General features: G+C 37.3%; 1 protein-coding gene across 1 annotated transcript in view; it reads right to left on the bottom strand.

The window, feature by feature from the left end:
• Window positions 1–26,843, bottom strand: part of grid1a (glutamate receptor, ionotropic, delta 1a) — a 302,471-nt gene that overhangs the window by 17,382 nt on the left and 258,246 nt on the right. Inside the window, exons 7-11 of the mRNA XM_037679710.1 lie at window positions 26,337–26,498; window positions 24,277–24,396; window positions 5,486–5,587; window positions 3,814–4,011; window positions 2,120–2,451 (exon numbers count right to left, since the gene is read on the bottom strand). Coding sequence (XP_037535638.1) covers window positions 2,120–2,451; window positions 3,814–4,011; window positions 5,486–5,587; window positions 24,277–24,396; window positions 26,337–26,498 — 914 coding nt within the window. The remainder of the gene's footprint in view (window positions 1–2,119; window positions 2,452–3,813; window positions 4,012–5,485; window positions 5,588–24,276; window positions 24,397–26,336; window positions 26,499–26,843) is intronic.

Here is a 26,843-nt window from a genome sequence, read left to right as displayed (position 1 = left end):
ATATATATATATATATATATATATATATATATATATATATGGATCATATATTTGTAGATTAAACAAATACATGTTTTATTGTTTTAAACATGAAAATGGTAAATTGAAAAGTAACTAACTGCTGCATTGTTTTTTACTGGTTTACTTTTCTACTGATTGAAAAATTATTCCACACATGTGACCAACTCTGATACCTAATTTAGAATAAACACCGGTGGATAAGTGAACAATGGAGTACTCATTAAAGCACAATATTTGTTGAATACAACAGAAAAAAAAAATGCACAAGTTTTCTTCATTATTTTAAGGGCCTGTGTTTTGTGTTAGCTTTTTTTAATTTATTTTTTATTATTTTTGCAAAAAATGAAAAAAAGTTAATTGTGTTCTGGACTCTTTCTTGTATTTTAAATGATGCATTGATTAACTCATTTAGGGAGTCATTTTAAAACTGTTTTGATCTTTAGATCATATTTAGTTATGGATTTTCTCACTTGGAAACCTGGCTGTATACACACAGTTCTTTAGTACAGCTTTTGACATTTTTAACATATATTTTATTATTTTTTGGATGAGTTTTACGGATTTTAATCTTTTAACGGGATGCTTTTTGTTTGTTCATATTTTATTACTCATTTCTACTTTTTTTCTTTTATTCCAAGATGGTAACATCCAAACTCTCACATTTATTCCTTATCCTTGCTGACATAAATAAAACTGGTTTGTCACGTTTATGTTGCTGCCATTGTTTCTTTATCATACAAACTTGTCTGCAAAGAACACTAAAACAGATCATGATGAATGAGGAAAATGTCAGCTTCAATTTTAGCACTGAACAGGAAAACCATAGAAATATCAGCTGAAAGATTCAAGCATATGAAATGTGATAAAAACATATTTGTCTGAAAGTGTCACAATCAGCACAGCTGAACCCTCAGGGTAGCTTGTGAAAAAAAGAAGGTCTTGTCAGAAGTATAGCACTCCAGCATCAGTCATTTTTATTAAATGTGGCTTAGACAGATTTTTTTATTTAAGGTCACTGAATGCAAAATGTGTATTTTGTGAGTCTGTTGAATCGGTCCACTGCAGTAGTCCTTGGTGGGGTACTTTCTTTCATCTTTGAAACAAATTGATTGGACTCTAATCATAATGAAAATGTTCTTTCCTTTCGTTCCCTTGGAAGGTTTGGATTATTTCCTACCTCTGTCTGACCTTCTTATGGAACAAAAGATCAGGCTATGTTTGAAAAAAGGCAGTGATGAAAGTTGGTCCATCTGGGAGTGGATAGCCTATTTTGCAATGAACACAACAAAAAAGCAGCCAACTTTTGGCAAATCATTGGGGTATTTGGCTGCCAAGTTTATGCACTTTGACAATGGCACCCAAACATTCAGCAGTCAGATCTGTATCAAAGTGACCTACGTATTCAAGGGATTTTTATTTTTTTGTTGTTGAACCAAGCAAAAAAAATGGCAGCGTTGAACATGAGCCAGAGATGAGTAGGGGTAGAAATGGCATAAATTTAGATTCTCTTGAAAAAAAAAAAGTGGGTGTTGGGTTAGAAAAAGGTTCACAGGCAGCGTGCCAGACTGTGATAGATGCGGTTCAGGCTTTAACATCAGTTGCTGAAGTAGTCATTTGTTCCAAACAGACATATATGGATCTAAATCAAACCTAAAGATGGGGCGTTCTCCTTGAGGAGGGCACCTTCAAAAGATGCTAAAGTGAGCATCGTGTTTGAAATTTATGATCTGCTGAATCAGCATTTGTTGCATAGTGACATCCACATGTGTCTTTCAGTTTTTGTCACTTATGTTTGCAATAGCAGCAGTTGGGGCGTTACTGTTATTGGCTGGATTGGGTAAATATCAGCTTCACTGTGACTTGTTGATTTTCAGCTAAAGTATATGTGTCAGATGTTACTGTAATAACATTTGTTACATGCACACAACAGTTTGACAAACTTTCAGTGTTTCTGCTTGATTTTTTGATCTGCCTACTAAATGGCTTCACATTAAGAAACTGCAGGATTGGTACTTGGCAATGGGAGACATAGGATGATCCACATGAATGAAAAACAGTGAAGGCTTGTATCTCACAGGAACGTGACTTTGTCTGCCACCCACCTTGTTGCACAAAAGCACCATAGACAATCCAGATAGCGCTCTGAAGTGAAGTGGAGGCAGAAGGTGGTGGATGACCTGTGCTGTTGTGGCATCGCACTGCCTGGATACGCCTCAGCAGGAAAATCATGATGCCCACTACTGGGATGGCTGCAGCGATGCATGCCCACACGGCCAGGTCAAACGGTGCTAACAGAGAAAAAATGTTGATCTTTTCCTCTGACTTGTGCATCAGGATCCCCACGGAGTAATCCAGGTAGCGCTTGCTGAAATCAACAACGCTCTCGCGCTCAGGTGTGATGGTGATGGCTGATGTGGCCAAGTCAGCTCTCTGTAAAGAGGCATTTGTCTTTATGCACAGACTAATATTTTTAGTTATTCAGCATCAAATTCAACAATATAATAATGTACAGTAGTCCCTCGTTTATCACAGGGGATCTGTACCCTCAAGACCTGCAATAAGTGAAAAACCGCAAAGTAGGATTAGTAATAAAAATAGTAAGTACTAGTTTGTTTTATTATTTATATAAAATATATATTAGGGCGTTTTAAACCCTCCCTGCACTCTTGTAGTATTCTAAACAATGTTTCTTAACGCTCTAAAAGAGCAAAGAATGTCATAATTTCAGCTCCCTGCCTCCTCTGCTCTTTGCCTCCTGCAATCGCTCTTGGCCACGCCCACTTTTCTGCTCTGCAGGCTGAACATCTGATCAGCTGTTTAACTGCAGCAGGAAGTTTATCCTGCAGCAGTAATGGCTGTACAAAGTTGCAGGAGGAAGCTTTTTCTGCTGCTCTGGGCTGCACAAATGCAGCAGGTGCTAAATAATTTTAAATAATTTATTTTAAATAAAAATGTCATGCCAATCGTGCAGCTCATCCATCAATCAGCCAATTGTGTGTCATGTCCAATATTATTTCGAAAAACCGCAATAGAGCAAATCCATGATAAACGAATGCAAAGTAGCGAGGGACTACTGTATACAACTTCCACTAATTGGCCTTTATATACCTACATATATAGATATACTGTAGAGGTAGAAAGATGGATACAATAGATAGATAGCTAGATAGATATAATAGATAGAGATAGATAGATGGATAGATAGATGGATACAATAGATAGCTAGATACAATAGATTTATTGCTAGATAGATGGATACAATAGATAGATAGATAGATGATAGATAGATACAGTAGATAGATACAATAGATAGATAGATTAGATACAATAGATAGATACAATAGATAGATACAATAGATAGATAGATAGATCACTATATGTCAGTGTTTCTCCTACCATTATACAAGGAGGGCACCCTGCCCGCTCAACAGAAACAAGCACCCTGCCTACTGAACTACCCTACCCCACCCATTGACAACTGCCAGCAACGCAGCATTAAGCAGGCGGCGCAATACAGAAGCGCTAGCTAAAAAGCTACAGAGCTACATCTCCTTCATGTTGAGCCGTCTCCTTCACTCACCCCCCCCGCCCCCCCAACATTATTTAAAACCTTTCATACTGGATGCCACTCACTAGGAGAACGTGTTTTTGCAGATAAAAACACATGATCAGTGTAAAATATGTTCAATATAATGCTATTATTATAATCAGCGCAATTGCCTGAAACTGGGCTCAAATATGGACACACAACCCTTCACAAAAAAAAAATAAAAAAATAGCTCAAACACTAACCTTTGCAATGAGTTCTCCAATCATGCCATTCCAGGATCCATTGGGGAGTACTGAGCCATACTTCCCATCACCAACTTGGTAGATGTCGTACTTGAAGCCCAGAAGCTTGGCGAGTGCATCCAAGACGTCGATTGAAAAACCTTTGTATCTTTTGGGTTGCCCCAGAATGTTTTCTGCCACCATCACAAAAGGTTCCTCCTGTTTGAATGAAAGTTTTAGTTGAGCTTAAAGGAGCTGGAGATAATGTTACGCATACGGCAACAAAAAGAAAATTGCCAATCAAAGAGCTTTATTGCTATAGTTAGGATTCAAAACTGTAAAAGACTGGTGTCTGAGATTGAATACATTCATCAAGATACTCCTGAATATCCTCATGATGACACTGACAGCTGAAGCAAGGACATGCTCAGTCATCTTAAGACACCTTTATGAAGAGCTCCAGTATGATCTACATTAAACTTCATCTTAATAAAATAGTTTCCCTAGCAACTCTTGACCCATAACCCATGGCGCCATGGCAACTGCTATGGTTCATCAATGTGGCAATTGCCATTCTAAATTTATTGCTCCCACCCATAGTTCCTCTTTATGAGTTAAGTGTCAGGGTAGAATTAAATAGGTGGAGTGAGGAAGCTGAGGAAGATGGGGCTGAGGGACAAGGAAGAGGAGGGAGGTGTTAAAGCGGGCAGGGGCAAATGACTTGATTAAGTGACACTGCCAGGAGAGAGCTGAGCAGAACTTATGTGGATAAATATGGTGAAGGTAAATCATCTGTGAAGAGGAGGAAAAATGGAAAGGAGGAGATGTGACGCAGAGGACCAGGGGGCTTTGTTTTAGAGTCGTTGCTGCGGTGTAGGGATTGCTTTTAACAACTGCGAGATGCATTAAAGGACATGATGAGGGGAGTTGTCCTGTTCGGAATGAAACTGATGTTTCACACAATTATCATCCTTAATATTTGTAGCAGAACGTCAAAGTACTGCCTCAATATCACTGATAATTTTCTAACTCCGTATGAAATATTTTGAGTTTTTTAATGGAATCGTTTTCTGAAAGGATTAAAATGAACTGTTTGCTCATGTGGTTGTGCAAAAGGAATTTTTCATTTGCCTTCTTGAATTTTTTTTTGAAGTTGAGAGTCCACAAGACTGTTGCTTTCACATTTGTGTTCATATTTACAAAGGCTAAGCATTAATAATATATTAAACAGCTTTATTTTCATGTTCCTGATCATATTTTAGCAGCAATAGTTTTTGATATTTAGTCATTTTAATGTTCAGATTTTTAAAGACATTCTGTTTTTCCAACATTAACATTATATATGTCAAACTGTCGGCAAGAGTTTTTATCCTGAAACAGACACCGGGAATGCGACATATCAGCACCTTAATACTGAAAAAACAAAGTAAAATAGAATAAATTACAACTTTTTATTGTGAAAATGTACTTAATCAAAAGTGATTTGCATAGTAACACAGCATTCAATTTGTGTTTAACTAAAACAAACTACAGCTGAGTAAGAAAATGTGGTGCGAATGACAATAAAGAATCTCTGAAATTGTAACCTGTTTTGAAATGTTTGCCTTAAAACTGTTCTGTTTATTTTTGTTACTAAAATAATTGCCTACTCAGGTTGAAGTGTTAATAGATTCAGCACACTCCTGCAACTTACCAGTAATGTTACAATCTTGAGTGTCACTCCCTGCATGCCACTCTCGATCCGGTTCTCCTTCAGGCTACCATTCAAGCCACGAGTGGAGTCCCAAGATGCCAACTAATGGGGGAAAAACGGAGAAATAAAAAGGGTTAGGAAGAGGAAACTGTTAAGATACTGAGCTCAGATGCAATTCATCAATTCAATACTAAGCAGGATGGGATGAAGACGGTTGTACTTAAAGTAATACACTTTCAGTATCTTCCAACTTTTGACGTGATTGTAAGATAATTGGCTGTAAGTGGTCAAGGTGTACTTTTACATCTATATTTGACCAAATGTTCTCGGAGCCCTCTGTTTAATTTACGTTGCAGAACGCTGATCAGTTTTGAGACATTCTATAGAAAATCTGAACCACTTTTCTCCATCCATAGACGACATTGACAAGAAAAGAGCTTAACAGTCTGGTTATTTTTGAAGTGATTTTTCTGTCAAACACTTGTCAAAGGTTAGTACCTTAGCAGTGTCAGGACTCTGACATTTACACAGACTATTCTTGGCACAAATCCACTTAGTAACACAGACGTTTCTCGGTTAAGAAAACTGCAACAAAAAGTTGGTCCACTATGGGACTGTGCTGCTTGTGGGAGTAATTTTGTTGTGGCTCCTTGGACCGATGAACTCCTTTGGATGAAGGATGGAACATCTCAACGGAAAAAGGAGAAAACGTCCAGATGACCTGACTGAACATTGTTGGATTTTCTACCTGAATTATTGATGAACTGTAATAGTTTGAACCACTTTGGCAATGGCTGCCTCAGAGGAGTTGACGGGGAGAGGGTGGGCCCCAGAAACCATCTTATCACCTGCAAACTAGTTGGTCCACTATGGGAGTGTGCTGCCTGTGGGACAAAGTTTGTTGTGGCTCCTCAGACTGGTGAAGTCCTTTGGATGAAGGATGAAACATCTCAGCGGAAAAAAGGAGAAACCGTCCAGATGACCTGACTGAACATTGTTGGGCAACAAAAAGTATAATGCCAATATGTAGAAGTTTTCTGGTGTTCTTTCATACCAGTAAGACATTTTTTCAAAGGTTCTTTTTATAGAAGCCTGAAATTTTTAAGAAAATGGGGTCCTAATTACCATTAGCCAAATCTATAGGGAGTGTTTTGCCCTTCTCAACGCACTTGATAAGTTCTGTTAAAACAGAACATAACTTCAAAAATGACCAGACTATCCCTTTAAGTGTTCAATAACCACAACTTTAAGTAGACTTTTAGCTCGCTATGTGAAACTGTCACATAACATCAAATCTGATGAGCTCTTTGAGTTTTTTCTTAAATCCAAACAAACTTTTAGTTTTCAGCCTCTCGTTCCACATGGGCAACCTTTGAAGGTTTGTCTCAGGTTGTGAGGCTGATGTTTCGTAAATTTTTAATCAGAGCTGCTAGCAGGACAAGGATTCTCAAGGATCTGACACATCATTTGGAGTGGCCTTTGATTTGAGCTGACAGAGTGAGACTTGTGGCCCAAGGTCAAACAACAGGCCTTTCAGGCCACAACAAAACAACAATCATTTTTTACACCACAAAACAATGTACACCACAAGAACAACATTTTTTCCCACAAAGTTAAAAAGCAAACAAAACAAAATGGTGTATTAATAATATTTATTATTCAGCTAAATATACTTTTTGTTTAGCTACTCATTCTGGGAATACTTTTTAAATCTATACAAACCATACATTTTGTTTTTCCACTATCAAAATATTGAGCTGCCATATTTATAAACATTTATCATCATAACTGAAATATCATCCTCAATGTGATACTGATCTCAAAGTCTATTTTGTTAGATTTAGTGCCACCTAGTGATGAAGCTGCAGATTACATTTAACAGTCCATTCTCCACCCAAACCAAGTTTAGTTGTGTAGACAGAAAATACTACAACTGTAAAATAAATTGAAACAAATAACCAAGAGAAAGTAAGACCTGCTCTTAAATCAATTTATTTATGGGCTACTGTAGAAATATGACATTAAAATATGACTATGAAAATAGTCATATTATTATGTCACATTTCTAGGGGAGTGGGGGCGCAGACGTTAAAGATGGTGGGACTGTGATCAGAATGTTGTTGGTTCAACTCCCCGGACCAACAACATCAAATTTCCCTTTTCCATTAGTACCTTTAGTACAGCACAGTTCGACTCGGTACGGTACACCTTGTGTTTCCATTATACTTTCAGTACCGGTTCTAGTGGGCTGAGTTCAAATTGACATCACGCGCCTTACCAGCTGGTGGCGGTAAGACCCTGAAACAGGTTTCAGTACAGGGTGATAATTTATTTTGAAGTTTCTGGTAAATTAAAAAGAATACAGATTATTAAGATGACCAAATTAAACAATATATATAAACATCTTGCTAATGAACTTTTAATGAACTTTAGTTCACCATTAAATCTCTGAAGCAGATTCTACTAAAATATCTATATTGAAAATGATATGTTTTCTTCATCATTTGATGTATTTGCACTCGCTGTGTCTACTTTCATTGTTCAATTTAGATGTGTGATTTTGTTTCTTGTTTACAGATTATTTTTTATTTTAGCTGTGCTTTAAAGTTTAATTCTTGTTTTGTGTTTTGTCTGTGGGTTGGAATAAAGTTGAACTAAAGACTATATTTCTTCTTTAAACAATGTTTGAGCGATCCAATACTTTTGTGTCTGTTTTGTGATTTTTCAGCTGCGTTAACTTTAACAGATTATTTAATAATCATTAAAGTGAAAAAAGGTTTTCAGGATAAAGCCGGCACCGTTTATTTATTTTTTTATTTTTTTATCTTCACTGATTTAAAAAAAACAAAAACAAAAAAAACTTTTTTTATACATAAAATATTTTAAGAAATTGTTTCCACCCTCCATCCCGGTCCGCCCATCTGCCGGGGGGTCACGGTCGGGCTTTAATGATCATGGAAGGCCGGGGTCCAGGGTCCAGACCCCGGCCTTCTGCGAGTCAGCAGCTCGTATGATCCTCCACAGTGACCAGCAGAGCTCGGAGCCCGCAGAGCGCACAAGGCCAGTGCCCGGAGCCCAAGCCCCAGGTTTGCAGCACAGACGATCTTCTGTGGTGACCGGCGGAGCTCGGAGCCAGGGAGATGACGCCCTGCACGACCTGAGGGGGCTCCGAGGCTCCGATGGAGAGGATCGGGGGGAGTCGGGGGGGCCGGCGGATCTCCATCTAGCTCGCTCTGATTTTCGTCATTGGCCACCAAGCACACAAACCACCTGCACTTCAGCATTAGACCACGGTGTTGTCATTTTTGTTTTTAAAAGCTTAAAAATAGATCCAGCTGCTGCTCCGACTTCCGAGTAATTGCAAATGGCGAATTTTGTTGATGTGAAAAGTTCCTCAACAGCCAGTGACTCCACCTCCTGACCAATCAGTGACCGACAGTGTTCTGACGTCACGCTTTGGTGTCAGTTCGGCCCGCTTGGAACCCCAGAGAAAATGATACTGAAAAAAGGGACCGGTTCTATGAACCGTTACTAATGGAAAAGCCTTGGAACCGTGCTGAGTCGAGTCGAGCCGTGCTGTACAGTTACTAATGGAAAAGGGGCAAAAATGTGGGAGGGAAAGGTGAAGCACCCACACCTGCCTCCACCCTCACTCGCCCCATTCTGGGCCCTTGAGCAAGGCCCCTAACACCATCTGCTCCCCTGAGCACTCTAGATGTCAGCTCTCTGCTCCACACAGAGGGCTGTGGTTGCGTCAAGAAGAACATCCGGCGTAAAAATAATTGCCAAGTCTTTGTGCGATTTAATTCGCTGATGCGACCCCTGAAGAAGAGAGCAGCCGAGAGAAGAAAATAAATAAAATAAGTAAATAAACGATACATAATATGACTATGAAAAAGACCTGCGCCATCTGTACATATAATAAAAAAAATCACTGTAATAAAAACACACCACTATGTTTTGTACACTAATAAAAATGCTCGTCTCAAATTAATAAGGCCTACATATAATAGAAAAAAAAAATCTCATATTCACAATAAATAGCTTATTAGCTCCCTTTTGATTTCTTAGCTGATTAAGCCTAATCGCTTGGGTAGAATCTGAAAACATAACAAAACAAACCATTAGCTTGGTGTTGTTTAAAACTCTTTGGTGTTCTCATGTTTTTTATTGATGGACCTTAGGTTAAGAAAACCTGAACAAAAACATATGTGCTGCTGATCAGTCTTGAAATTACAAACTTCTATATGACAGAGAATATAATTAATCCTGATACAAGAGGCAGCAACAAAAGAATTTGACTGTGAACGAGATGGAAGCATGTGAAACAATCAGACGCTGGGGGGAAAAAATAGAAGAAAATTTAATTATCGGTTATCAGTTTGTTTTTCACAACCCATCTGCGGAGTCTTGGTACAGTTTATTGGGCAGTATATTTTCTCTGCGAGCTGATTAATGACGTGATGAAGTGACTCTTGCTTCCAACCTACCTGTTTGTGTGGGCAAAATTAGTCAGTATTTCCTCTTTAGGTTTTGACTCATGAATGGTGCTTTTTGTTTAAGCACTGGTGCTTATGTCACCTTTATAGAGGTCAGCTGTAAATGCCTTTCAGTACAATACATGGCATATTAAGCTTTTTATTTATTTATTATTTTGTTAAGCAGAAAAGTGTCAAAATAAAACTTTTATCTACTTATTTTAAATATGTATGTTTCTGTTGCCCTGAGATGACTTCTATTGTGACTTGGCACGATATAAATAAACTGAAATGAATTGAATATAAATAATATAAAGCAGACTGCTGTGACAAACTCCTTTCATGGGCTGGTATTTATACAGTTTTAGATTTGCATCACTAAAACAAAAAAGGAAATAAATGTATCAAGTACAGAGTAGAACATTAAACAGAGTGAACAAAACAAAGTGGTTCTATATGCAATATTAAAATTAATAAGTTGCAAGAAAGTAAAGAAAGAAATGTGGTAGAGGCACAGGTGTGTATGAGCCCAACGGCCTGCACCTCACATTAGGACTTCAATCCAGGGGTGCCCACACGTTTTTAGCATGCGAGCTACCTTTAAAATGTCCAAGTCAGTGATTTACTTTCTATAAGGCCCCACTTACACGAGAACAACCTCTGGAAATGTTAGCTTTTCAATGTTTATTGGGGGTAATAAACAAAAAATAAGTGGGTTTACACGGAACACACTGTAGTTTCTGTCAGTCGGGTTGCCAGATAAGAAATTACGAACTATAGTACTGTGGTATAGTGTTTTTTTTTTGTTTTGTTTTTTAATAGTACTGTGGCTTTAAAATGATAGTATTTTGACCTAAATTGTCATATGTGCTGAGTAAAGATATTTTAAGATGAGGTGTGTGTTGTGTTTGTTGAACGTGTGCACTGAAAAGGAGGGGGTAATTATTCATTCATTCAACCTTTATTTAATTAAGACATTTTAATTTTATCTGGCAACCCTGATGCGGTACTCGGCTGCATTCGGTGTGCATGCAGCATCTGCATTTTTACGTCCAAACTGATGAATACATTAACGTCTCTTTGGACCCTGGATTGTATTAGTTTTGCTCCTTCAAGCTGAAAAAGGGTGAGTAGCACAAAAACTCTCTGTTCTCTGCCATTTTTTACAACTGTTGTTAATGCAGAAAAACTTTTGACTGCAGCCGCCTGTAGTGTGCTTGTGCGACTTCACATTTCTTACATGGATAATTTCACACCTTCGGGGGTGTGTGAGAGGGTTGTTTCCCCCAAAAAAATCTCCACTCTGAGACCTTGTTTGAGAGGAGGGCTGTGATTGGCTGCACTGCATGTCATTCAACAAATTTCATAGTGATGCTGACGTCTTTTTTTTTTTTTTTATGCCGTGCAATCTATCCATAATATCTCTGCGATTGACCGGTAGATCCCGATCGATGTATTGGTCACCACTGCTTTAATCTATTTATTTGTGCTGAACTGTTCTAATTGATTATTTATTATCCTTTATTTAACCAGGCAAATCCCATTGAGATCACTGATCTCTTTTGCAATGGAGGCCTGGGCCTGAAGGCAGCCTAACATGCATGTTTTTATACTGTGGGAGGAAACCAGAGTACCCCGAGAAAACCCACGCAAGCACAAGAAGAACATGCAAACTCCACACATAAAGACCCCATTTACAATTTACCATTTACTGATACCTGTTATTGGATAAAATTAAGGTGTTGCAAATCAGGTTGTAGGTTCACAACACCCTAAACATGGTTGGAGATTTTTCCCTGCGATAAACAATGGTCAGTCATTTTTCACCCCTGCTGGTAAGCAACTGTACCATATCTGCTCGGGTCATAATGTTTTTTTTTATCCTACTTAAACTTAAGTGCTACTAATATTTTGCTCATCTGTCCATGTGACTGGGTTGTGCGTTTGTGTTTCCAAGTGTGGACGGGGACAAAATGTCAGTCTGCACTGCTCGCCTCACAGGGGGCTATTTTCTCCATGAGCGGTTTTGTCCTCTGTGGAAAAAACATTGAGCAATCTTTGCTCTGTAAACTGAAGAACACTAAAGAAGAGCACTCCTACTTTATAGAGCTTTACCCACCAGCATGCCACTAGGAAGGTCAGGAACAATAAATAGAGCAAAGTCAAACCACCTGCATTTAGGCAAGACATGGATGAGAACACTGGACCTTCAATACCACTTGTGAAAGGAAATGTTTTTATAGTAGCTGCAGTATAAAATCTCAAAGTAAACGTCTAAGAATGTCACAGTAAAACAGGTGAACTATTCATTTTGTCACATAAAAAGATTTTTTTTTTGAATCCAGATAGCAAATCTGTCAAGATTTTCTTTCTGTTCTTTTGAAGTGTCAGATAAGGATTTATTTTTTTATATATTCTTTCTATAAATATGGAAAGTGCCAAAGAAAGTTTGCTGTAAAACATTTTTTAGTCCTTAATTTAAATCTATTTCTAGTTGTGAAACCCTACGCACAGATTTTCTGTCATTTTATTTATTTAAAAAAAGTGTTATCAAAGTACTGCTTGAAAATGCCAAGTTTAGTTGTGAAACTTTTAGTCTGATTATCCCAACATTGCAGTTTAAAATTTCATATTTGAAATCACTGCTGTTCAGATAGTGGTAATCCATAATTTTAAATGATAATCTGATATGGACCCAGTGCCAGCCCAAACCACCATGGGGCCCTAAGCAAAATATGGTTTGGAGCCCTCTATTTCTGCTAATAATGTGGATTACTGCAATCAACAGTCAGATGATCAGATCATTCACCCACCTAACATTAACTTCATTGCAACTCTGACAGCCATGTTTACGTTATTCAGTATGTGTAGTGGTACGGAATGTAACGAAAGAAAGAGGAAAAAAAAAAGTATGCAATGTATTTTACAACTAAACTGTCATCTGGTTTATTAACTTTGGTTCCAAAGAACTGCAGCAGTAATGTTCAAAATAATTTGTAGCGTAAATCAACAACAAACAACAGATAAAATAATTAGGATGCATACAAATAAATTAAATTGTGCAAAAACAAACTAAATTAAATAAAATTAAAATAAAATATCAAAGAAATACTTAAATAATGTAAATGAACAATTACTTGAAACCACGTAAAATGGTTTAAAAATAAATAAATTTTAAGTTGAATAACTAGTTCTTAAAACTATGTACAATAATTTGCAAAAGCTGAACTTAAAATATTAAACACCCTTCACCCACACATTTGACTTGTCTTCTTCCTCAGTACTTCACAAACTTTTTAAAACATGTGCTTCCTGGCTTTTCTGGCTGCAAAGTCATTTATACCATACCACTTTATTTATAAAGCACTTAAAACAGCTACAAGGTCAACCAAAGTGCTGTACAGACAAAACAACAGGTAACACACAAAGCAAAATACAAAATACAATACAATACATGTCAGTGATTTATGACATCACTGTAAGAAATCTTATGGCCAACTTTGTTCTTAATACTAATCAGTGCCAGTCCACTCAGCTGTTCTTGTGCCATTTGTAGCACAAGGGGAAGGACCCAGATTGTGACGGAGCACACCCGGTGCCTATATACTAATGAGCCAGGCAACACTGCAAACCGAAAGTGGAGGTGAGGAAACGGGGTCATAGGTGCATTCAAGGGCCCAACACGGGTGGGAATTTACAGTAACTTCTACATAAACACTATTTTGAAACTATGGAAGATCTCATATAGTTCTTTATTAGTTTGAGCTTGGAAAAACTCCTCTCTGATGATGCAACTGTGTCAATCATATATAAATCATTACCAATAAATAAATAAATAAATTCCACTTAGGGGACCTCCTTGTGGCCCCAGGGCCCTAAGCAGCCGCTTATGCTTATGCCTTGGGCCGGCCCTGTATGGACCACAGATTAAGCCAAAATGAATGAATGACAAAAGGGATGAAAGTCAAAAAGCTGGGGTTTTCTCAGCATCACGATCATCCCAATTACAGGAGCTACTTACTACAAATGTTAGAGAAAGCACGTCATCCGTTTTTGTGAAACCATTTAAAAAGGGTTATTATAGACACAGTAGCACAGTTTAGACTAGTTGGAGCCATTCTGCTGCTCTTTACTTCCCTGCTAATCCAGAGTGTCAAGTGCTTACATATTGACGAGCTCTTTATGCTAGTGACTTTCTCATTGAGACAAATTTCTTTGTCTGACTTACAAACAGCACTGACATGATACTGGATGACTGTGAATGTGTTGGAAAGTTTAACAAATACACTGTTCAGTAATTGCCTGCTTTATATACTGTGTCCCTAAGCAACAAGGTGTGAACAAATAATGTGATGTAGAAGCAAATAACAGTCACAAAATCCTCAGGAGAGAGATTTATTTTTCAAACCCATTTTTCCAATAGCAGGATTCATAGGAGCTAACAGGCAATATAGAGAATTTAGTGACACCAGCTGAAACAGTAGTTGGCCAGGGATTTAAATGTATAAATAAAGAAATGTTCTTCATTTCTTTTTCATCCAAAACTATGTGGAAACTTTAGATGCTGTGCAGCCCATGTACACGTTCTTTAAGTAATTATTGTCATTGTAAAATGAAAGAGAGAAAAGAAAATGATCAACGTAGTATAAAATAGGGTACTGTAGCGCTATAGAAGGCGAGCCTGTGATCGGAAGGTTGCCGGTTCAACTCCCTGCACGACAACAAAAGTGTGGTTGAAAAAGGTAAAGCACCCTGCCTCCACTCTCATTTGCCTCATTCTGGGCCCCTGAGCATGGCCCTTAACCCTCCAGCTGCTCCCTGAGCATCCTAGACAGTGCTTTATTTGTTAACCGACCTATGCCGGAACGCAAATAGCGGGCGGGCCAGCAGGGGTGGGGTAGGTAAGTAAGTGACTGTTGTGTTTAAAACTATTGTTTATGTAATTATTTTCAGATTACATATCCACTATAAGTTTTATTCATTCATTGCAGTCATATTTGTTCATAACTTTATTATTAGTAAGTCTGAGAGTTACTGGATCCAGGCAAATAGTTACCGGAATACATCCTGTCAAAACAAGAGAGTTCCTGGATCCTGTTCTGGCAGGATCCGGCTCAAATTAAGCCCTGGTCATATAGATGACAGCACTCTGCTCCACATGTGTGATGAGAAAAACGCCAAGAATTAATTTCCTGATTGGGAATTAATAAAGTACCTTTTTGTTATTTTTTATAAAATCCAGCCAAGACTCCAGCGCTACAGTACCCACATTTTATACTATTTTATACAAAACATAATTGGCCTAAATCTGATTATCTTCATTTCAAAAGTGTACGTCAGTGAATCAGAAGTTCATTTCACTTCAGTTTATTTATATAACGCCAAGTCTCAACAGAAGTTGTCTCAGGGCACTGAACAAAAACATTCACATACATAAAAAGTCAATTATTAAAGTTATCTGTGGAAGCCAGCAGATTGTGTTGAATCTTCACTTTTAGCTGAGGGCAGCTGATAAGGTGGGTATAAAGTAGTCTGGGAGAATGTAATGTTCACGAAGAACAGCAACAAAATAATGTGCACGACCTAGAATACAGTTTTTCAAGCCTTCCACACATAAAACATGAGCCATAGTTTAATAAAGAAATATATATTGTCTGCTGAAAACTGCATGTATGCATGGCTGTCTGATGGCTTAGTTGTAAATATGCTAAATTCAGTGAGAGCATCTGAAAATGTGCCCACAATTGTCTCACAGTTTTGAGTCTTCAACAGTTTAATAATTTGTCTTAGTTGCAAAGCAGTGAAATACTAACTTTACTGTTTAGTACTTCTGTCACCTTTGTTAAAAGCATGTTTTTTTTTTATTCTTCCTTTTTTTTTCATCGATTTGTGGCCAAAGCACTCTTTTTGCTTTTTATTTATTTATTTATTTTAGATTTTTGACAGTCTGTAGCATTTTAAGAGCAAGCCTGAGTATATTTGGAACTACCAGTAGATTTCCTGGATATGACTGTTATGATGTTAAAAGGCCAGACAAAAGACATATAAAGACCCATGGTAGTCTACGGGGACTTTTTTCTAAAAGCAACTGGTTGAATCAAACCAAATTTTAAAAAGAAGTATTTGGTCACAGTTTTCAAAAAGTTGAATAGTTACCAAGCAATTAATGTGGCATATTATTACTATACTAACAAATTTATTGCTACTAGTATTTTAGGAAGGTTATTTATTTATGTAATTTTTTTTTTTTTTTTGTAAGACAACCAGCTGAAAAAGGGCAACCAATGAAAGGCAATTAATTGAAAATTGCTAAACTAAAACCTTGGGAGAAACAAAACGTTCCATCTTGTGTGATTTAGTGCAAACATTGTGCATGTTATCATCATCAGAAATGGACCCAGTCTCGATGAATAATAGTTTACTATACTTGTTACTTTATAACAAGCATGCCCGTTGTTGTCGCTATTTATATCGACAATACAGCAGTCCCTCGTTTATCGCGGATGTTTGGGACCACGCCCACCCGCGATAAGTGAAAACCCGCGAAGTAGGGATACAATAGTCCAAGTTCAAGTTCAGTAAACTTTGTCACGACATGTACCAGGCTGTAATCACACCTGTTACTCCCAGTCACCCTCCTTAAATAAACAATTTAAATTAAAATATTGTAACATTTTAAATATGCAATACATACAGTATGGATTGTTAATTTAAAATATTACAGTGTTTAAATGTAAATAGTAGAGAAGAGAAGTGCAGCAGGACATCAAAGGGCTGTCACACCGCTGCAGCTGTGAAGCACGGAGCAGAAATGTACTTCTTGATCAATCACACTTCAACAAGTGAACATAGGAGTACTAAAATAATTTAAAATAACTTTTAACACTTTTATATTTTGTGATTGTGATGATTTTTACGATGTGACAGTTTGAATTTTAAGGTGGAAGACAAAAGTCGATCGGTGCGTCTGGACAACTGGGTTAACCCTTCACAAACCTGCAGCAGGTGAAATGTGTGTGGTGGCAGAGAAGGAGATCAGCTGATCGGCTGCAGGAGGGCGCTCCCCCTGCACTTGTGGGCTTCACACATAGAGCAAAATCATTTAAAAATAATTTATTTTAAATAAACAACCCATGGCTCATAAATCAATCAGCCAATTGTGTCATGTCCTATCTTACTTTGAAAATCCGCGATATAGCAAACCCGCGATAAATGAACTGCAAAGTAGCGAGCGACTACTGTATACATGTTTGATTACACATGTGTAGAACATCAGCATGTGTACATCTATGTCTCGTATATTGTATGAATGTGTGTGACATATTTCTTCTGTTTAATCCGTCATAATTGCACGGTGAAAGTACACAGGGTGAGGCAGAAAGTACCATGCCGCACCGATAGGGGGCAGTACAGCCCCATAGGGACAATGAAGCAGGTGCAGTCGTTGTGTGTTCATTTGTTACCCCGAGTGGCCGGGGGTGTAGCAAATCTGTACTTTCGTTTAAATTTGTTTGGACAAAATGAATGATCATACCTCAAAACTAAAAGATTTTTCTAAACTCAATTTTCAGTTGAAACAGAAGGTACTAGAGACTCCTGCTTAGACACGTTCTCCATCGAATCAGCCAGACTATTAAAAACGAAGGCAAACTGCAACGAGTTTTACAACAGAGTAACGGAGATCGTGGAGAAGGATAGGCACATGGACTTCATCTTAAAATAAAGGTAAGATAATGCATGCTTTTTAAAATGTATTTAAAAAGAGAGGATCCTCCACACCCAAAAAAAAAAAACCTTACATTAAATATTTTGTTTTTCTTGCCATCATTATTGAACAGTATGGAGTTTTAAAAGCATAATTAGATGCATTTAAAATAAAAAAAAGGCTAAATTGAAATATTAGCTTCTATTTTGGGTTCATATATGTGAGCATCCGATTCCAGATGTGTCAGTGCCTCACCTGTCACAAACCTCACCACATGTTACTGACGAGCATTTAAAAGACTGGGATTGAAAGCACTTAACTATAAATATAATAAATTAAACAAAAACGAACAAAACTGTCATAACTTTAAACTGCCTCCACAAAAACACAACTGGTTTTCGTCACATATACACATCATGCACACTTATTTGAATGCGCCTCTTTACCTCCTTCATCCTAAATGAGGTAACAAAAGCTAAAACGATGAGTCGTCTCCAAACAGCAGAAGAGCAGCGCAAAATCAACGGGCTGTTTAAATTAGTCAAGAAAAAAAAGACATGTTATCTGTTCGGATACATTAGAGATCAGTTTGGCAGACACGGCGCCACTCTATCACTTTAAGCTGTAATCAGCAACACGAGGAGGCATTCACTCTATGAAACTATTTCAGACATGGGCTGAAAACGAAATGTGATGGTAGGAGAAGCAAACGGATATAAAGCAAAAAGAAACAAGGATTGTGAATGAGATGGACTTCACATCTTTATTGGATAAAGAACTAAAGCACATGAAAAATAAAAAAGTTTTGCATGCAAACATACGCTCTTATCATTTCTAAATGTTAGAAATGTAGCTTTTCATAACAGCTAGAGTTTAACTGAATAGTAAGTGTAGTACACAAACCTACGTTTCATCCTTTGTTTTTGTTTTTTTTCTCTCACTGCATGCATGTGAAGAAAGAAACTAATCTATTTCATGTAAGCATTTTCAGTAAAATGTGTTTTAAAATGCAAAATCTGTTTTTATTGGACAAATATGCACATTTTTTTCTATTCAAGCCCTTGAACAGGGAGCAACAGAGAGCAGGTACTGTAGGTGACTGTGTATTTAAAATCAATTCAGCAGCTGGAAGGTTGGTAACATTAGCCTAGCATTGTTATTATGATGGATGGAAGCACATGAAAAAGAATACATTAGGGGTGTAGAGAAAAAATCATTCACTTTTCATCCAATTATTTTTGGACTTTCGAGAAGATTTACTTTATCCATTGTAGTGTGGCAGCATAAAGAAATAGGGCCGGTTAAATTTTTCCTGTCAGATGCAGAAACCCAAGTACAGGTAATTTACAGTCAATAATAGTTGAGCAAAATAAATTTACCATGTAATAATTTCTGTCCTAAAAACATAATATTGCCAACGTGATTTATGTCTATAGCAGTACAGCTTGCTTAAAAGAGCTTTTAACTCTGTTAATTCTTTAACTGAGGAATTCTCACCAAGGATTGTGATGCTGTTGGAAAAGCTTATGTGGAAAAACGATAAAATGTGTTTACTACTTTCAAGAAGGGTATTATCACAGAAAATTATTAAGAATTTTACCAATAATAACGTTCAAATTAGTGACAGTAAATAAAATGTTGGTTTCTTTTTTGCTCCGTACACCGGTGTAGGAGATTCCAAGCAGCTAAGGGGTGTTTTTTAAACCCAGTGTGGGCCAGAGAGTGGGTTTAATTAATTGTTGGATCAACACTCTCATCAGCCCCCTGCAGATCTATAGTTGGCAAGAGAGAGCTGCCCTTTAGAGAATATTTAACGTCATTTCTGCTTTATGAGTCAGTGACAAATTGGTTGGAGCAGTGGGATAAACAGCGGCTATCAACTTCTGCCTTATTTTGGATGCAACATGCAACATGGCACATTAAAGCTCGTGGGGAAATCCCACATCCGTTATCATCAACATCAGCAATTACCACTCGAAGGGTGATGATGGCCAATAAGAAAATTTTCACCTAACCTTGAGGCTTATATAAATAAGTGCCAGAACACTTAGCTGAAGCCAATACATGGATACCAGGCATGCCAGTTTTAGTAGGGGCTTGGTTTGATCTCTAAATCTAATAGTGCTGGTCGTTTTAAGGCTAGTGTTTGCAACAAGCACAGAGATGATGTGGCTGTTCTGGAGTGTCAGGTCTGGCAAGGATGCAGCAACCAGAGGTGCCAGATGAACTCCATCCAAACTCGTTTAAAACATTATTAGATTGTTTGTGACAATGGGGTGGAGGAGATTACCTTTCCATGAAACCAATTTTTTTTTTTTTTATATATTACTGCATTCCTTGGTACCACTTTGCAATAGATATGTTATTAGTTCCTCTATAAACACTTTATAAATGATTAATAATTGTTTATTATGCATTAATTAAGGGTGACAGAGACAAAACTGATCAGTTTCTTGCCAAATAGTGAGCAAAATCTGTTCACCTATATATTTCGTCTAGAGTTGTTATATTAAACATTTCAGATGAAGTTACTACCTTGTGAGCACAATAAGCATTTGTAAGCAGATTTTTTTAAGGATACAATATTAGTTGTAGATACTTATAATGCAGTGATAAAGCACAATATTATATGCTAAAAAATAGGTTTACAAATGCTTATTGTGCTTACAAGGTAGTAACTTAGTCTGAAATGTTTAATATAACAACTCTATATAGGTGAACAGATTCGGCTCACTATTTGGCACGAAACTGGTCAGTTTTCTCTCTGTCACACTTCATTAATCATAATAAGCAGTTATTAATGATTTATAAAGTTTTTATAGAGGAATTATTAACATATCTATAAACTATTTATTAGTCATCTATAAGTGGAACCTTATTGTGAAGCGTTACCCATTTTTCTTTATTGATTTATTATTACCTGACCTGTTAATAGTGAGACTGGCATTTAAGCTAATTATAGCCAGATTGTTGATTCATCTGGCACTCAAGAGTCAACGGTGTCCAGGCCAACATTTTAAAATTAATCAGGTTAACTTTAATTTATTTTTACATTATGTGAAAAGCAGTTTCTTTAAAAAACAAACAAAAAAGACAATGTAGAGGTTGTTGAACTGTGCAATGTGTTTGGGTTTTTAGCTGGTAGTTTCTCTTTATCTATTTTGTGTGTGCGCACTCCTAAGGGATTTCTTCTGAGCTCTGAATAAACTTCTGCCCTGCTCTTAAAACACTGTAAAAAAAAAAAAAAAAAAAGATGCGTTGTTCTTCCTGATTTTAGTACCTTCAGATAAATGTTATAAATACTGTAATGTATGAGAGAAATAGGACACAGTCAGGAAATAAATACAAATGAAAGCAAAATCAGAATAAAGGTAAAGAAGATTCCTATTTGCATCAGGTAAAGGTTGATAGTAATTGATGGGCAGTGCTGTTTATTCTGATGAAGAGGGTCGATCAGAGCAGAGTATCACATTTGCTTTGACAGAACATGTTCATGTCTGAACCATCAGCATTCTGGCTGTTGCATAGGAATTTATATTTATTTCTACATAGCACAACAGCACAGGCATAGTTCAGGCATCACATGGCACACATGTAGAACAAACAGTGTACACTCAAGAAGAATATAATTTGAGACATGTAGCGCCAGAAAATTGAACAAGGAAAACTTGGACTTTGCTTTTTGAGGGACTTTGCCACGAAGGAGATATACTGCACAGATTTGGAGTAAAATTTTTAAAGCTCTCCGTTATGTGATTTTTATTACTATAATGATGCATTACTACGGAGGACATATTTGAGAAATAACTGCTGCATGATGCATGCAAGATGCTTGGCTAGTAGGAACAATTACATTTAAATGAATTGACTTTTCTCCATGAGAGCTCCATGTAAGCTGGAAGTCATTAGGAATATCTGCTCGGAGACGAGCTGACACATCAATAAAAGCAAACCGGGAAACCAAAACAACAACAACAACAACGGCATCGATCACTCTGCATCAGCACTGGATGGTGGAGAAATCTCACAGTAGCCGTTCTGGAAATAGTATTTCAGTCTTCATTACAGTTTCTAACCAGAAAGACGCCTCATCTAAGAGCTATCAGGCTGGGAAGAAAATGGACTGAATGCAGATAAATGATGATGGAGAGGGAGGAAAGCAGGGCTGAAAAATGAGAGTAAAAGGTTAGAGGGAGAGTAGAAAGTACGACCACACTGGAGAGGGGGAAGAGGTTAGAGATGAGAAGAAAATGTAAAAGTTTTGGACTGATGAGGATGGCTCTGAGGGGTTTGGCAGGTGAAGCACAACATTGAGTCACTGTTGCAGCCCGTTCAAAGAACATTGCCTTACACTTCAGAGAAGGGATGTTTCTCAGTTCCAGTAATCGTTTCGGTGTAATGTTGGACAAGCAATGGGGTATATATCAATTAACGAGCAAATCAGAGGATATCTAACAAGGATGAGTCAGGTTCTGACTCAACCTTGTTAGATTTATCCACCTGGATTATTGAGCATGCATCAGAAAATCAGAGGATAGTTAGAAATTTTTTTTTTTTTGCAGATTTTTTATCCACTTGGCAGTGCACAGACTGATGTACGCTGTAATAAATAACAGAATCTGAGTGCACTTGGCAGCCCATTATCTGGCCTTGTTGACCCCTTCCATCTCTGATACTTTAGGAACATGCAACCACATGTTGGCATGCTCTCTATTTCCTGTTTTGTTCATCTAGTTGCATGTCTTATTTATACATGCATATCTGCATTTGCACAGTCTCCAGTGTTCGCAAAGTTTGTTTCCTGATTGATGAGAATGTGTATTTAAGTTTTTATGCATCTTTCTTACTAATGCTTCAGTATAACATATGCTGGCTACATTAATATGAGTTTGATTCATGGTTTCAGTTAGGCTGAGTAGTGATTAAATCTTCATTACTGCTTCTGGTCAGATTTGCTCCACATAGATTACCGAGAAACTAAATTATTTTTCATTCTGTAAGAAGTCCCTGATGGAATGGGGACAAAAAGCGCCAAATTGCGGCTGGGAGAGAAGTGCTCAAATAATGCTCTCAATCTCTCACTTCAGCTCTGCAGCACTTAAAGATCAAATGCATCTCCCAGTGAAGAATCCAGTCCACTCATACAGGATGCTTGAGTTTTAGTCAACCTTCAGCATGGCTGTGCTAATAAGACCACCTGACATCCAACATGAACAGGTATCAATTCAATTCAGTTTATTATTATTTTTTTTCTTCTCTGTTTTAATTAATTAATTAATTTATTTATTCCAAAGCACATTAAATGCAATCATTTTATTAATCCTTTGGTCATAACATTAAAACAACAGAGAGATTTGATCAAATTTGTGAAATTAAACACGTTCATTAGAGGGCACTTGCAAGCCTGATTGATACCTTTTATGATAAAGTATAATGATTTTATAAAAATGCTTAGTGATTACAATACTTTTTTTTTTTCTGTGCTAGTGGTAAAGCAATTGCAGTAATTGGAGCAAATTGAGAATATCTGTGGTCGAAATACTTTAAAAATAATGGCAAACTGAACTTGTTCTGCAGGTCTTTATTCCTCCTTGGCATTAGGACACATTTAATATGTGCTTAATATACCTGACAGCAGGTGTGGATAAAAAAAAAAAAGAAAGAAAGAAAGAAAGAAAGAAAGAAATAAGTAGTGTTAAAACACCTGTTCTGAAGAACAGGTGCTGAAACCTAAATTTGCGTATTTTGCAGAAGGGGCCATGGGTTATTGAGAAATAGTTTAATTTCACTTTATTCTAAGCATTATGTTGTCACATCAAAACCCTACTAGGTTGTGGCTCTGCATCTTTTGCCGTTTCCTTACCAGCTACGTAATGGACAACTATGTGATTCGCCTCAAAATTGAATCCATCTCTAAAAGTTTGCAGAATTAAATTTCACAAAGAAGCTCAAATTGACTGATTTTAGTCTGTTGTCTACAGTTTAAATTTTTGACAGCACAGTCAGTCGTTATGGGAATATGAAATAAAGTCATTGAATATATTACACTAATAAGTCTGACCTACTGAAATGTGAACAATACAATGTGAAAAAGCTTTAAACCACCTTTATTTATTTCCACTTTGCTTGTAAGGAGCCCGACCTTTGTGTAATCCTATAAAGTGGCAGTGTTCGAAAAGTTCTCTGTTCCTTCTGAAGATCTCTCAAAGTTCTTGTTTGGCTACTTTCCCCCACTCTTTTTCTGGCTAATCTTTGTGCTGGATTTTGGCAGTGTACTGTGCAATGAAAAATGAGGGAAGGAAAAGTGGAGGGACAAAACAGGAAGTGCCATCCTGGAAACTTTCACAGCAGATGAATGGTGCGGTCATGCACTGGGCTCAAACTGATTGAAAAGGATGCCTCTTTAAAAAAAGACCTTTATAAAGCCTAAAGAACTATTGATCAAGTCCTTTTTCAAAGTTCACAAGAAAGTCTGGCTCCTTAGAAGCAAATTGTAAAGAAATGACTTGAGACTTTTGCACAGGTGCAGTCTTTGAAACAGACCAAAGAAGAGAGGTTTAAAAAAAGATAAGTGAAAAGTGAAAATGTTACAAAAAATGTAAACTGACCCGTTTCACATCTTTCCCAAACGTCTCACTGTAGCTCGTCCCAAGAATCTCAAACTGTACATGTGAGTTTGAGCCTTCGGTACGGAAGTCCATCAGTCCTGTCAGGCCACTGATCCGTCCCTGACAGAACAACAGAGGGAAGAGATTTATATTCATTCATTTAGTTAGCAACTCAATTTAACAGTACAATAACAATTATTTTAAAAAGAGAAGAAAAAAAAAAAAGCAAGTTTCGATTTGTGGTATTTTCTTTTTGTGAGTGAATCTTTCAGTCTTGGTATAAACTAAATCCTTGCACAATCAGCTGAAACTAAATATTCCATCATTTAAAAACCGATTACATTTGGTTTGTGTAACACCAGCACAACAGTCTGATCAAGACGGCGTCGCCCCTGCTTTGTTGCTCCTTTGTGCCTCACTATGGCATCGTCTGTCAAAGGAAATTAAACCAGCATGACTCCACACTACAATGAAAAATTCCATTATCAGATTAAAATGGAAGTCCACTCTCTTGTATTTGAGGCTTATTTCAATGAAAGGACTGAGAGGCTGCATAAGTATAACAAGATCAAAGTCCTGAAACTGCCATGAACCCATTCTGATGCCAGTGGAGATCACACTTATTTATATATTAGGCTTTCTATAAACCATCAAATTTAAGTCTCCAGCAAAAATCATAGCAGTTTATCTATATTTTTTTACTGACTGAATTATATAACAGTGTTTCCACTACCATTATTTACTTATTATTATTATTACTGCATTATTTACCATTATTTATATTATTTACTGTTTCTTTTTACAATTTATATTTTTGCTATTGTTGGATGTACCTGGGACCACCCTGTGTACACAATTTTGTTCCACCTCATGTACCACATGCAATGTGAATGACAACAAAGAATCTTGAATCTTGCTTTATATAAGCAGGGCGCCTCGCCCTGTCAACAGAACCAAGCACACTGCCTACCAAACCTAACTGAAACCCACCACATCGACAACTGCCAGCGCTGACGTAGCACTAAACTACTACACCCCCACCCCGAAACTGTCGGTAGGAAAAGTGCACAACCCAGATGTTTCTCAGTCCCCCCCACCCCACCCACCCCCATCAACAAAAATCCTGGAAGAGATGACTGAGCGCCCTACCAACAAGTAATGTAGGGGAAACACTGTAGAATTTTATCTTTTAATTCCTAATGCTTTTCATGTATAATTTTATGCAATGATATTAGGGATGCACAATATTGGATTTTTGGCTGATATCCGATATTCCGATATGTTAAAACTTATTTGGCCGATAACCGATACAGATATTTTATATACTTTCCTTTGTCAGAACATAGCCCTCTTATTTAGGCTTATTTGCTACAAAAATTGTGTAACAGCTGTAAGAACTGGCGACGTATATTCAGAACAGGCATATGCATAGCACTTTGACTTATATTAAATGAAAAGTGTTACATTTTATTAGCATTAATCACCTGCATGCTGTAAGACTAATCATGCTAACGGGGCTAACACTTGACATTCTAAATGTCTGTGGTAAAACTCACCCAAGTGCTATTGGCTATTAGCTTCTCAATGCCGTCAAAAATGACGGCTTGTAACTTGGGTAAGGTTACATCAGAAAAATATCTCAGACTGGGGACAATGTAGCGAGGTTCAACATAGTCCAAAAATCTTCAGAATCTGACATCCTCACCAACAAAAAAAAACCTTCCCCGCTGCCGACATTTAGAATTTTCCACTCTGCGCTTGACGTCATCACATTGTGCTGCCGCTGCAGGCATCCTTGTCACTGGGTTGTCATACAAAAACAGTGCCTTTTATATCGGTGAGTTGTTTTAATGGAATGACCGATGTCCGATATTGAACTTTAACGCTAATATCGGCCGATATCATGCCGATAATATTGTGCCTCCCTAAATGATATTATCCTTTACAAGACATTGTATAACCTATCATTAATTTGTTTTTACAAGGTAACATAGCAGCAGCTTCGATTAAAAAATACATTATGTAATATCGCTACAATAATAATAATTAAAAAAAAAAACCTTCTGAATGGTGTCCAGCATCGACCATCCTCCATTCCATGGCTTTGTGGACTTCCTCATGCAGTTGAGGCTTGCCATACTGTGCCACTTCCTGTCTTCCAGTTTCCTATAGAAGGCGTTGGCCAGCATCAAAACACTGTCATACAGATAGAGATTGGACACCTGTTGGGGGGGAAAATATGCACCTTTAAGAACTTTCTTCCTTATTTTTTTATTGTCAGCCCAGCAAAAATACAAACAAACAAACAAACAAACAAACAAACAAACAAACCCAACTACAAAGAAATCCAATAAAAGTCCTCAGGCTGTGGAAAATATGACATAGCCCTATGGGGACTGGTGTGAGTGAAGCAGAGACACAGCAGCACTCATATTTCAGTCTGGCTGCAGTCTGTGTAGTTGGATTGTGGAAAAATTGTCAGGGATGAATAAATCTTGTCTCTTCATGTAGAAGTTGGCGGGAAGATTTTTCTTTTTGTGACATTTCCTTTTAAGAATCCCATCTCT

This window comes from Nematolebias whitei, chromosome 1 (assembly GCF_014905685.2).
Source record: "Nematolebias whitei isolate Nwh7 chromosome 1, NemWhi1, whole genome shotgun sequence".
NCBI classification, from domain to species: Eukaryota; Metazoa; Chordata; class Actinopteri; order Cyprinodontiformes; family Rivulidae; genus Nematolebias; species Nematolebias whitei.
This window is presented reverse-complemented; position numbering and strand designations above follow the sequence as displayed.